This window comes from Stegastes partitus, unplaced genomic scaffold, assembly GCF_000690725.1.
Source record: "Stegastes partitus isolate 25-593 unplaced genomic scaffold, Stegastes_partitus-1.0.2 Scaffold1539, whole genome shotgun sequence".
Lineage (NCBI taxonomy): Eukaryota > Metazoa > Chordata > Actinopteri > Pomacentridae > Stegastes > Stegastes partitus.
In genome coordinates this window covers 58,287-71,587 of record NW_007579270.1, presented here as the reverse complement: position 1 = coordinate 71,587, position 13,301 = coordinate 58,287, and the positions used below count along the sequence as shown (strand labels likewise).

The 13,301-nt window shown below is 42.5% G+C and overlaps 1 protein-coding gene across 1 annotated transcript in view; it reads right to left on the bottom strand.

Annotated features, from left to right (window-relative positions):
* Positions 1-13,301, bottom strand: part of carmil3 (capping protein regulator and myosin 1 linker 3) — a 104,495-nt gene that overhangs the window by 64,801 nt on the left and 26,393 nt on the right. Inside the window, exons 9-11 of the mRNA XM_008300425.1 lie at positions 6,330-6,405; positions 4,979-5,067; positions 210-304 (exon numbers count right to left, since the gene is read on the bottom strand). Of these exons, the coding sequence (XP_008298647.1) occupies positions 210-304; positions 4,979-5,067; positions 6,330-6,405 (260 nt within the window). The remainder of the gene's footprint in view (positions 1-209; positions 305-4,978; positions 5,068-6,329; positions 6,406-13,301) is intronic.

The following is a 13,301-nucleotide window of genomic DNA, read 5'->3' as shown; positions in this document are numbered from 1 at the left end:
GACAGATGAGAGAGGAGGGGGGGTGGGGGGAAAAAAGAGAAAAACAAAGAAAAAGCTGAAAATAAAGGTTCTCTGTGGACAGAGACTGATTTGGAATTCTTTGAAAGCAAACAAAAGCTGTGGAGAAGTAATAGCAAAAGAACAATCAGAGGTGCCCTGAGAGAGGCGGCGGTGGGATGAGAACGAGTTCAGAGAGTCCAGGCCGGTACCTTGGTTGTCTAGCGTGTTATGAGCCAGGTTGAGGGAGTGAATCACAGAGGCCGGGTTCTCCGACAGCGCCGACGCCATCTTCTGCGGGAAATCCCTGGAGACAATGTTAGAAAGGGAAACTGAATTCTCCGTAAAATTGCTAATTTAATATTGCTGTTAAAGGCTGAATAAATTGGTTTTGTAATTTGCTTCGGTGCGGCTCATAAAGTTTCACATTTTCACTTACGAGCGCAAAACATTTTAGTCAAGCTACAGTTTTGGTACTTTTTTTTTTTATTTTTTTTGATGTAAAGGTAAAGGAAGTGCACCTAAAAAGGGTCTATAAAATCAAAACGATGCGCCATAACGTCACCTACGGTTAAATCAGCAATTAGCAGATGGAGCCCCTGGGCATTGAGCTTCTGTAGATTGTGTATAGAAGTGCTTGGACTCAGTCTTTTGTTGCCTATTTATTATCTCATCCCAGTTTTGCTCATCTTGACACACCTGAATGGGATTAATACCAGACTTAGAGAGGTTTTTAGACTAACCTATGGCTCCTCTGAGGGAGTTACAAGCTTCAGAGACTGTGGATACAACAACTGCTGCCTGTTGTTCACCAGCCAAAACTTTGTGGGAGAGTGGCAAAAACAAAACGAATGTTGAAAAAAGGTTATATTAAATCTCGACTAGAGCTTGCCAGAAGGCAGGTGAGAGACTCTGAAGTTAACTGAAGGAATGTTTTTGGTCTGAGCATAGACTGTATAAAAGATGGACGTAGCAACCGGCCCTGAAAAATGAAGCCAACCTGGAAGTGTCAAAAACCTGCAGTATCACTACGTCTGCTAGTGCTGGCTCCAAAAAGCCGTGGCTCCCATAGAAATGAATTGGAAAAGATGTGATCACAGATCACGAAAAAGCTCAGGAATTTTATTTAATTAGTTTTCATGGTCAAGTCCAGAGATCAGGTGGCCAATCTGAAAATAAATCAATACTGAATTTTTAAAAAATAGTCAACATTTTGCGGGGCAAGGGGCGTGGCTGGCTTGATTGACAGTCGGCAGCGACCATACAGATGAAGCGAGCAGAAGGCGGTAAATGTGGGCGGGCAGAGAGGGCCCGCCTCTCAATCCGTCTGACCAATCGCTGCTCCTATGGCTCCGCCCCCCTCCGACGATTTTTGCGTCACTGGCTCCAAAAATCCAAGATGTCAACCAGGAAGTAGCAAAACCCTGGCTTCATTTTCTCAGTGCAGAAACCAACGGGTGACGTCACGGTAGCTACGTCCATCTTTTATACAGTCTGTGGGTCTGAGGAGACTAAATGTAGCTTTTGGGTTATCAGACTAAATGTTATGCTTGGCAGGCAGCAAACATGATCGCAAACGCACCATCCCGAACTGTAAAGCACGGTGGTGGCAGCATCATTATGTGGGGACGGTTGTCTTCAGCCTAAACTGGAAGGCTTGTAAAGGTGGAAGGCTAAATGAATTTAGGGAAATTCTGGAGGACAAACAGATGCAGTCATGAAGAGAGCTGCAACTTAGAAGAAGATTTGTTTTCCAGTAAGACAGTGACCTGAAGCATACAGCCAAAGCTACGCAGAAATCATTTAAAAACATGATGAATGTTTTAGAGTTATCGAGTCACAGGCCAGACTTTCAGTGTTTGCGTCTTTGAGCATATTTTAACTGACTGGTTGGCTCTCTTCACTCTCATACTGTTTCCAAATGATGCAGAAAATATTAGAAAAAAGCTCCGACAAACACGCTCAGAACCAAACCGCAGACGAAGTTAATAACAGAAGACGGCGCGTTTAGCTGCTAAAGAGTCAAATATTTTCCAAAGGCACACTAAAACGATAGCGAATATTAGAATTATATTTGTCTGTCGGCCAGAAACGCAGCTCCGAATGAATGCTGATCCGTGTCTGCTGTTTGCCAACACTTTCATACGGATTGTTCGTCCACAAGTGGCAAAACAAATCAATTATACAGTAGCTGCTTTAAAGAGCCCCCCTCCAGGCATGTTAGATTCTATAAAAACACTCTGCTCTGAACAACATTTTGCATCTGTTACTGTGTTTCCATGCAAAGTTCACTCTGGTGGCAATTGAAAAAATCCAGAATCGCTGAAGACGTCCATATTTTTAATTTCTTAAGGTTAACAAGTGTGTCTCCTGCATCGCTGGAAGTCTGTGCCTCTGCGATGGAGGTTTTCTTGTCATAAATCCTGCTCACAGATACCTTCTTTAAACTCAGGTTTTAGGTAAGTACAGAGAAACTTTCCACTCTCGGCGGCAGGATTTCACAGTCTTACAGAGTCAAACTTTGAACATACATCATTCTGATCAATGAAGGTCAAACATCCGAGAGTAGAAACAACAAACCAAAACACATTTTTCACTGCTGAGTAAAGAAACTTCAAAGGTCAAGAAGCACATTAGGCTAGCCAAATCACATGAAAAACTGAATTTACTGTAATTCACAAAGCTCTATTTGGCTGGAATCACTGTTTACTTTAAGAAAAGAATCATTGACGGTCAGGATTAGTAGAAACTCTTTTCATCCGTGATCCTCAAATAAAATAATCAAACAAAAAGCATTTTAATATTAAGTGTCAGCTTTTTTAAAAACCAACATGCTAAACAAACAAAACTAATATTTAAGGCCTTTTTACACCTAAAAGTCCAAAACCAAGGTCTGGAACGAGGCTCATGTCTAATTGCGTATATTTGTTCCGGTTAGTTTGGGTTTCACGTTACAATTATGCAAGCGCTCTAAACAACTTTACATAAGATACTGATGCCTTGTCGTCCTCACTTACGTGGGCTGCAGCTCCCTGTACTTGACATTGATTAGTTTGCAGACAAGTGCCAAAAATGCAAACCAGGTTGTCATAAAAATAGCTCCTGTCATTCCCCAGTGAGCATCCTTTCCCCACTGGAAACATGTTTTTGATGGTTCACATTTAGACCATATTATTTTTCAATTTGCAATAGTGAAAATGTTCATCCTCTAATCTGCAACTAATGGCTTATTGTCATTGTCTCAACAATCGAGCAACAGGGTGAGCAATAAGAGAAACAAATGATCCAAAGAGGAACTGTACCCACAACCTTGCTATTGTAAACCTGCACTCTAAGCTACTGCTCACATTGGAAGGCAGAGGAGGCTCATTCTAGTCGAAGCTGCAACCTCCAAATATTAGCACGTGTGTTACAGCAGAAAGTGCAATTTCTTATTTTGCATTAATGCATACAGCTGCTCCCGCTACGATGTCCTAGAAGCTTCTTGTCTGCAGCGCGCAAGCCAAAATATTTACATATTTATGACATTTTATGCGGAACATAAAATGCATTACGTCTCCGCGCAGACCACATTTCACCGACCGGCGCGATACGACTTTGGAGAAATAACTTCACGCCGATCAATAGCGTCTGCCTTTTACCCCACAGCTACCAAATTGTCAAGATGATAAAACAACTTTGTGTCTTTTGACGTGTCGACGTTGCGAATGCATTTGAAAAAAAAAAGGGGGCGCAAAGAGGATAAACATCACTCACTTTTTAACTAGAAGTTGATTCATCACCTTTTCTGACTGCGTTGTGCACCTTCACAACAGCTTATTTGTCTTAGACGGATCCCATCCTTTCCCTCAGCCTCTCCTAAAACACCTAGAAAAGTTTGTGCATTTTTAGGATTTCTTTCCCAGTTGACTCTTTATATTGTTGTCGCACCGTGTTTCATTTAAAACTCTCCTCCTCTCCCAGTGAGCTTTTTCATTTTTCCGCCCGCTGTAATTTTCCTGTAATTGGTCCGAAAGTCCAAACAATCCAAAAAATGTTTTCACACTAGGAACCAAGCTACGGTTCAGTTTGAGGCCAAGTTTTTTGTTGGATTAAGGTTCGGCTGTTTGGTCCAAATCAAACAGTTGAAATTTCTGAGTGCATAAAATACCGGACCAAACGAGCTACGTGTGCTTATTGTCTCAATGTTGTACTTTTATGTTTGTTCCTGCACCTTTTTCCCAGTTTTAAAATTGTATATCATAACATATATTTCAGTGGAAGTCCTTTACTGTTTGAGTATCTTATTTGTATTGACTTTAGGGGGTGAGAGGTGTGTTTGGTGCAGGGCTTGCAGCGAGCCTCAAACAAAAAATTGCCCTCTCTATTGGAAGTGATTTAATACAAGAAGAAAAAAAAACTTCATCATTATGCTGCAGTAAATCATCTTGCCCCGAGGCAGCCAATTCATCTCAATTAATACTAAATAAGGAAACCGCTCTGCTAAATGATACTAGCCGTGCATAGAGGGTGAAAAGTCTTGCCAGGTGAAGCCCAAAAATTTCCCTAATGTTTTAATGCGGAGAAACAATCCCCCCCCCACCCCTCCACTGGCTGCAGGCAAACAGGGGGACAGGCTTTATTGGAGTTTTATTGGATGAAATACCGGAGGTTAAGAGAGGTGAGGGAGACACAAAAAGGGAGGAGACGCGGAATTGTAAAAGGTCGAGACGCCGAAATGGGAGGGCGAGGAGGAGTGGAAAGGTGAGACGAGCTGAGGTCAAGAGGTGAGACGAGGGGGGCGGAAATGTGAAGAGAGGATACACGACAAGGAAGATGGGAGCGGGGAGAGAAAAGGCCAGCGAGAAGGAGAGGACAAAGGAGGAGAGATGGAGGAGCGTCTGAGAGGTGGAAGGTGCGAGGAGAAGAAAGAGAGGAAATTAGATTGAAGCCAGAGGGGTGACGGGCAGGGCTGATGATGTCGGGGGAAGAGGAAACCTACGATTTGAGGCCGGCGTTCTCCAGAGTGAGCTCCTCCAAACTGTTGGACTTGCTGACTGTGTGCAGGACCTGGTCCACCACCTCCGACCCCTGAAAGTAAACACAGCAGGAGGAGGAATCTATTCAGGGAGAAGTCTTCCAGTAAAAAAAAAAAAACGCTTGTGATTGGCGTTGTGAAATAACCTGACAAGTTTAAAGTCAAGCAAGCAGGGACGTGATTTTCATTATCACCTAATCTCATTGTTTAATTTTCTAATATATCACCTAATTGTTTGGTCTATAAAACATTTTCCTCGAGTCCACGCTGCCCTCTGCAAATTATTTTTTACGTAACGCTCCGAAACCAACCAATTTATTTTCACATAACAATAAAAAAGTCGCACCTCCTCACAACAAAAGCAACATTTGGGTTTTTCTTGCATGAAAGATGATGTTTGTTAAGAAAATAATTATGCCGCCTAAGTGATCAATTAATTAATTGTTTAAAATAACAGCCACATGGTTAAAAGTCCAAAAAATTATTTCTGATATCTTTTGAAACACAGCTAATTGAAAACCCGTAAGCTTATCTGCTCAGGTTGTGTAAGTCGTTCACCTTGGGCCGATACCACTTACAGTAGTGATGAATATTTAATAGCGTTGCCATGTAATGCTAAATAGATGCATAAAATTATGCTGAGGCTGAACCTTGACTCGTCTGTCCTCTTTCAAACTTGTTTTCTCAACTTGATTTTCAATGAGTGCACTTTATGTCTCAGAATGACATCCCAGGGAGGCTTATGAGCTTTATGAATATGTGGTTCAAACTGATGGCTAATCGAGTCAGGATCATCATCATAAACTCCAACCGGTGAGAGATTACATCCTGCTTGTCTTGTACAATTAATACACAGTGAACTACAGCCTGACTCCAGGAACTATCGAACAACCTTAAAGATGCCCCGCAGCAGAACTACCATGTGGTGTCAGCGCTCTCTGCTAAAAATACCACAATGCAACGCTTCGGCTTTGATTGATGTGTAAAATCTGTCAGTTCCAACTGTCGGCATCGCTTATGATGATTCAGAGTGTCTAAAAGCTAAACTTTGTTCTCGCTATCGAGCGTTTACGGCGTAGGGAAGCTTGAATGAAAGAGAACACGATTGATTTTTGTGTATTTGAACTGGAGTCAGCCGAATGAGCGAGTAAACAAGCAGATTCAATAAAATCAATACGTTCTGATAACACGCTGGGTAGCAGAGGAAACATGAGGAGAAAAATAAAAAGCTAACTGATTGGTATTCTTCATCTGGAAAGAAGGTTTGCGAGGGAGGAAAGATACAGAAAAAGAAGAACAAAAAATGGATAGTTACTATGCGCATGTCTTTGCAGTACAGCTTGGTGAACCAGGTGTTGTACGCAATGGATGCCACGATCACTGCCAAGTCCCTGGAATCAAAAGAAAGACACACACAGGCGCACACACGTATTAGAGATAAAATTTAAATCTTTAAATTAGCAAACTCCATCTGCCCAAAACCATTTAATGTCATTGATCTATAAATTCACTTTATCTTGGGCCAAACTTTTTTCCTTTGCTCTCCCCCCCCGTTTGGTTAAAAGCAGTTTATCATTGTGACAGCGAGAACACCATGGGCAGGGCTGCTTTCTAAAAGATGACTGATACCGCAGCCCCGCTGAGGAGCAGAAGCAGAGAATGTGGAAAAAGAAAAAAAAAGAAAAAAAAGGGGGGGAGAGATGTAAAGATCGATGGCTAGGTCAGTGGATTATTCAATAAAGCCACAGTTTGATCCCGGCTACAGACCTCAAACGCTGCTATATCCAGTGCCGCGCACACCGACACCGAGCCCGCAGACGATCGAGGAGGGAGAAAGGGAAGGGAAGAGGTAGGGAGAGTTTTTTAGAATCCTCCAAGGTCCAACTAAAGCCACACTGCTGCTACACCTGCTATACATCATCTGACAAACAAGCAGCAACGCACGAGCGAGGGGTGCAGGCACAGAGAAAAGGAATAAAGCCAGAGAGAGGAGGACAGAGAGAGAGAATGGGGAAACACAAAGTGAAGGAAAAGAGAGAGCCGGGGAGGGTCCTGTTGCCAGTAACTGCAGTAGCCAGGACATTATAGTTTATCTCAGAGGAGCAAAATGGCTACAGGCTGTGTTGCTTTTTTTCCACCCCTCCCAATACCAGCCATCAAACCAGTCCTCTCTGACTAACACAGTCGAGTCTGTGTGTACGTGAGCAGATGATGCACATGTCAAGATTCATCGACACTGACTGACTCATGTTCTGACAGCAGGACATGCGATTGACCTCTATGATGTCTCACTCAGTCACGCCGCGCGTCGGTGTGTTTACGCGTCGACTTGTGCTCGTACAGCGCGGGTCGACATGTTGGCACAGCGGGCAGCTCAATCTGCTGCTGTTTGCTTCTCCTCAAAGATCGGTTTTGGAAAGTAAATATCAGGCTTTAGGTTTAGCGATAGATGAGAATTTTATTTCAAGGTCTCTCCCTCCGAAGCACGCCAGAATCGCAGGCGGCAGAGCGGCCCGAGAAAGGTTAACAGTCACTTATTACAGAGCTCTGGGGGGATATATGCATCACTCAACATGGATAATTCACAGATTCTCCTATGAGCGTAGAATATCCAGTATATGGGTCAGAGATCTATGTCCCAAGGCTCATTTTCCCCCTTACCGGTAACATTTCAAATACTGCCTCTTTTACCTGATATAGTAGGAATAAAGTGTGAAAAACAGCATTACCGGGATTCAGTTTGAGCGATCACAGACAAGGTAATAGAAGGAACTTCATTCCTTTCGCGGTCATATGCCTGCTGGGACTTTTCTGCTCAACTAACCGAAAAGGAAAATAAAATACATTCACTTGGACCAAACTTTCAAGGTCTATTGGACAATCAGTTTTATAGATGGCCCGGCTATTGATTTATAATTACTTTTTCAAGTGTTTTCTGTCACCAGCACAGTATTTCTATTTCTGTGTCTGTTTTCTAAGGTTAGAACTAAACCCAGGTTTGAGTAAACGGAAAGGGTAAGACAAAGTTTAAAGAGCCCATACGATGTGCACTTAAATGCTGATGATTTGATTTCTTTTAGAATGTTTATATGCTCCAAGGGGCAAAAAAGTGCATTATTGTTCCTGATGCTGTTTATAGTTGCAGCACCCTCCTCTGGTTTAGCTCCAGTTTATTTAAAGGCCCCTCTTCATAAATCCCAGTTTGCTCTGCTGGGTCAGCTGGCCTGACAAAAGTGAGGCGACGTCGGTTATGTACTGCAACCTCAACTATAGGTGGACAGTGAGGAGGCTTGTAATTCTTTGAGGACGTACGAAACTAGCTGCAAGGCAGGCGATATGCAAATGCTTTCCATGGTGATGTAGATAAGTAACACATGAAGAGAAGAGACTTCAAACGATGAGTTTCAGGCAGATAAAGATCTGCGTTTTCTATGGGAGAAATAACTCCCCTTGACGTGGACTTTTCTCAGTCTGCAGACCTTTAAAAGGCACAGAAATTCTGTAACACACTAAAGGAAAGAGGAAACCCTTAAAAAGCATCACATGGGCTCTTTAGGACGAAGATCCTAATCTTGATGCTCCTCACAAGCACAGTTACAAAATCTGAAACTACTTCTTGTATGCTCGCGAGAAAAGAATCAAGCGACAGCGTAGGACATGGACAAAGATCCTATTTTATAAGCTTCACTCCCACATAAATGCATTTTCTGAATAGGCTGGGGGTTGTTAACTGGTACAAAGCAACGGCCATGTTTTGGGACATATGCTCAATCGCTTTCCTGCAGAGAGTCAAAGAGAAGATTGGTAGCACTCATCTCATATGAAATTATACCTACTTACACCTTTGAATTGTCAGATGTTTTATGTCTTCTTTACTTGGGGAAAAAAACTCATATCTTGGAGTCTCCACAGCAAATCTACAGTGACAACAAGCCTACAAGATGCAAGCTTCGTGATTATTAAGTTGTAAACACGGTCAGGCTGGTTGATTTCTCATTTCTTGATGCTAAGCTAACAGGCTGCTAACTCTAGCATCATATTTAACCATACAGACATGAGAGTGGCCTCATTTTTCTCATCTTACTGTCAAACTGTTCCTTTAGCAAATGTCAAATTATCAAATCAGCCCAAAGTTTTCGACCTGACAGATTGTATGTTCACGAGGTGTCAAAAGATCTGGATGCTAAAGCAGCAACCATCAATAGCAAAGCTTAACTTTGCTTTCATCTGACCAAGACCTTAGAAAGAGAACAGAAGACACAACATGGAACTATTCTTAGACCTCAACAGAAACAGAGCGAGCTGTCCTGAGGTGGTTGTGTAGAAAAGGTCACGGGGTCTTTCAAATCAAAGTCTCCCTGGGAGCATGAGCGCACTCAGAACACTTGAAGGCAACAAGCCAAGATTATTAATTACAGTAGCTAGTGGGTAGAGTTGAGGGAATGTCATGAAGTGGGCACAACAGACATGGTTTATTCTCTGGGGAGCATAAATATGCTCAGTAAACGGCAAGACTGCCGGTCTGCTAGACTGTTCTATTTCTTATGCACAAGCGAAATTCCTTTCTTTTGTGTATTCGTAGTGATAAATGAAAGGTCAGCAGGGGTCAGCATTCAAATTCATCCTAGGGGGACAATGAATATTTACAGCACTTAATGAGAGGAGTCGCGGAAAGAGGATATTTTACCTGATTGGTGGCACGAGAGTAAAGGTCAAATAGCACCGTTTTAGACTCATCCGCCAGGGACCATAAATATTCATATTCAATTTCGTAGCAATCTGAGTGCTGTGAAAGTTTAACAAACCTCTTCAGTTGGACGATGGCTGGATTCGAAACAGTGCAATATAATAAACCAGTGCTGCAGTGTAACTAAACATGACTCAGGTGCTCCAACGGTGACAGGTGAGGCAGATGTTGCGTTATGGAGCTGCAGTCCCATTTCAGCAACAGGAAAAATCAAACCAGTCAGAAAGTTGGAAAGCAGTTGCAGCCAGACTAGAGTTTATTATTATTATTATTATGTGTGTGTGCACACAGAGGATTGACTGTCAAGCCAAGAAGTGTCCCGGCGAGTTATCGAGGCAGCAAGGTGTAACAGTTCCTTCCTTCCAACAGACAAACGTACGCAAGCACAAAATCTGGGCTCAAATTCACACACCTCTGCAATACGGTGTCAACCAGCAGCGGCCAGACAGAACCAACAGTGACAGGAAGTGTCTGTGAGTGAGTCAGCTGAGGGAGGAAAAAGAAAAAAATGAATGGGGCGAAAATACAAGAAGTGGGAAAACAAGAGGATGAGACGAGGCCGGAGAAAAAAAGGTGTCCGCTTTCAGTCAACAGGAATGAGCGGAGACGGTGTTTGGACAGACAGCAGTCAGCAGAAAAAGCATCGCCCTGTCGCTCGCGGTAACGGTAGACGGGCTCAATCAGGGGGAGATGGAGGGAATGGAGATGAGGAAAGACAAGGAAGGGAGGAAGAGAGTAATGCACCGCAAATGGCCTCTGGCACATGATCATGAGGCGACCCATTGGTGCGTTTGTTCTTTGGGCTTTTGTGCACTTTCTTTATCATTCCCCTGCATTGTTGTTGCTGTTTTTTTTTTCCTTTCAGTGATTTTTGGCTCTGCTTTTTGCCAAATCTTTGCTTTATCTATCAATTTTGATTTGATAACGGCTTCCTAGAGAGACGCAGGGAGTGAGTCTTAAGCATTTGAATGGGGGCTCAGGGGAACAATATGAATAGAAAGATCTTAAAAATAAGCTTGGGCAGGCAGCTTCCTCTTTATCACACAGTATAAAAAAGAAAAAAAACAAACTGTAGGGAAAAAACAACAGCAAGGCAGTGATTTTGGCCCTCAATACGAAAGACATTAATATATTCATGAGTTGCTGCTGCAATCGTGTTTCTATGAATGGCTTTTTGATTTACCAGCATCGCAAGGCCTCGCTCCCGTGATGAGATATGCATTTTTAAATGTGAATGTTTCCTCTCCGGTCGGGAGGGTTGCTGCTAAATAAGAAAGTAGAAACAATTCCATAGGCCTCAGGGCTTTTTTTTTTTTTTTTTTAAAAGGACAAAACACTTCTCAAACAAAAGACAAGCAAGTTAGTTTCAATCTCCATTTGCATGTCAGCTGTCAGATCTCTTTATGATCGGCAGCATTTCGGGCGACAGGTACACTCTCCCTCAACGTGTCTGAGAAACGAAACAACAAGAGACCCGACGAGAAAGATACCAGGGGGGGAGCTATAGGAGAACACACATGACATCTTACAGCTGTTTCTCAGCCATGAATTTTGCATCTGACAAGCATATCACTCCCCCATCTCTGTGATCTTAACAAACGTCTAACAAAACCCAAGTGAAACAGAAAGCAAGCCAGAAACCGAATACAAGACTAATGCACTCAACATTTCACCCAGGGACGGTCGTGTTAGACAAATAGCCACTCTAATATCAGATGAGATGAGGAGTGACAGCTGATTCGATGCACCGTACTACCGTCTGGGAAACCTTTTTGTGAAACAACATGATGCAAAATGAAAACTCTTCCAAAACTACAGTGCAGTCAGAAAGTATTAAGACAAAGATATGTTTTTATTATTTTGGCTCTGCACTCCAGAGGAATGGACTTCACATGAAACAAAAACTATTGAGGCTCAAGTGCTGGATTTTACCTTCAGGTAAAAATCGCTGGGATTTCAGCTCTGGTTGACTTAGTGATGTGTAACAGACACATCTACTGACCACTTCCAAACAAACGGATTCCGACTGTAACGCTGAACATATGATCAGTTTGTACCTCCTGATGTCTGTCTGCCCGTCACATGCACTGTTTGGTGTCTGTTTGTGTGTTATAGTCGGGGGAAGTACTTATTTTCATACTATCAGTCATTCTTATCTTCAACAGCTCTCAGTCATTTTACAAATTTCAATATGTTTCAAATCTTTCCCTTTTCTTGGGAAATACTTGCATATTTTTGCAAGAAAAAGGTGATTTTTGGGGGGATGTCTGCTCACATAATGGGTCGTTTTCTATTCCATCATCCCTGGACTAATATCAAGCCCCTTTCAGACATGAAATACATACGTTGCTGGTTTCATTTGTTTAAGTGATGGCATTCTGTCATTTAGACATAGATCCGTTTTATGTTAATGTTTCTCAGAATTTGATATTTGTCATACATGTGAGACACATAATACACAATAACACACAAATAAACTAAAGACTCCATCTGAACTCAGAGCTAGCTTATCAAACTGTCTCAATAGTTAGTAGACTACGGTGGCCAACGGGGGTAAATGACGTGCGTATACACAAATGAGCTGCAAAAGGAAAATGCTACAGTCACATAACAGAAGTGCCCCAGGCCTCTAGGGGCAGTAGTGAGCTTTTCACCTGAGAGGCAGACAACGGTGAGCGAGACAAGTAACATTAGGTGAGGGAAAAGCTGTATGAAAAGGTGTGTATCCTCTCGTCTCCATGGATGAACATAAATAACAGAGAGAACACAGGGAGACGGTAGTAAAACACTTCAGCACCCATAGAATCACAGTGACTGGATTGTTACAGACTAAAAAAAACTGCCCCTAGAGGCCTGTGGCACTTCAGTTGTGTGACTGGATATGCAGCGTTTTCTTTTTGTTTTCATTTATGCAGTGTGTCGGTATATGCAGCATTTTCTTTTTGCAGCGCATTTCCATGTTTGCAGCATTTTCTTTTTGCAGCGCGCTTTTGTTCATGCACGTCACTTGCCCCCGTCGGCCACATATGCAACGTATAAATATAAATAATGCATATATATATGCAGCTCGATTGTGTATATGCACGTCATTTGCCCCCGTTGGCCACCGTAGTAGACTCGTTTATCTATGACTTGTTAAACAGTGACAATTCTGTCCATGTGTGATGATAATCTAACTACGACTTAGTGAGCAAAATAAGAACCATCCCGACACCTGTGATGAGGCCCAGGACTCAGGACGACCGCATTGTAACGAATGATGTAACTGCAGCCTACAAACTGTGACTCTGCTCGGCAGCTCACCTATCTGAAGTGAAGAAAAGTACACAGTGTGACTTGCTGTTTGATCATAAATCATAAATGCACGCACTTTGGAGAGCTTCATATGGATGCTGCTGCTTTTTGAAGATGCAGGTATGGAACAAACTCAGAGGAAAGATGCCTACAAACAGCCAGAAGCAAAAAACTAAACTTCAGCTCCTGTTAATATTTTGTGAAAAACTGGATTACATTCAATATTGGTGAATCTGTTGAAGTCTT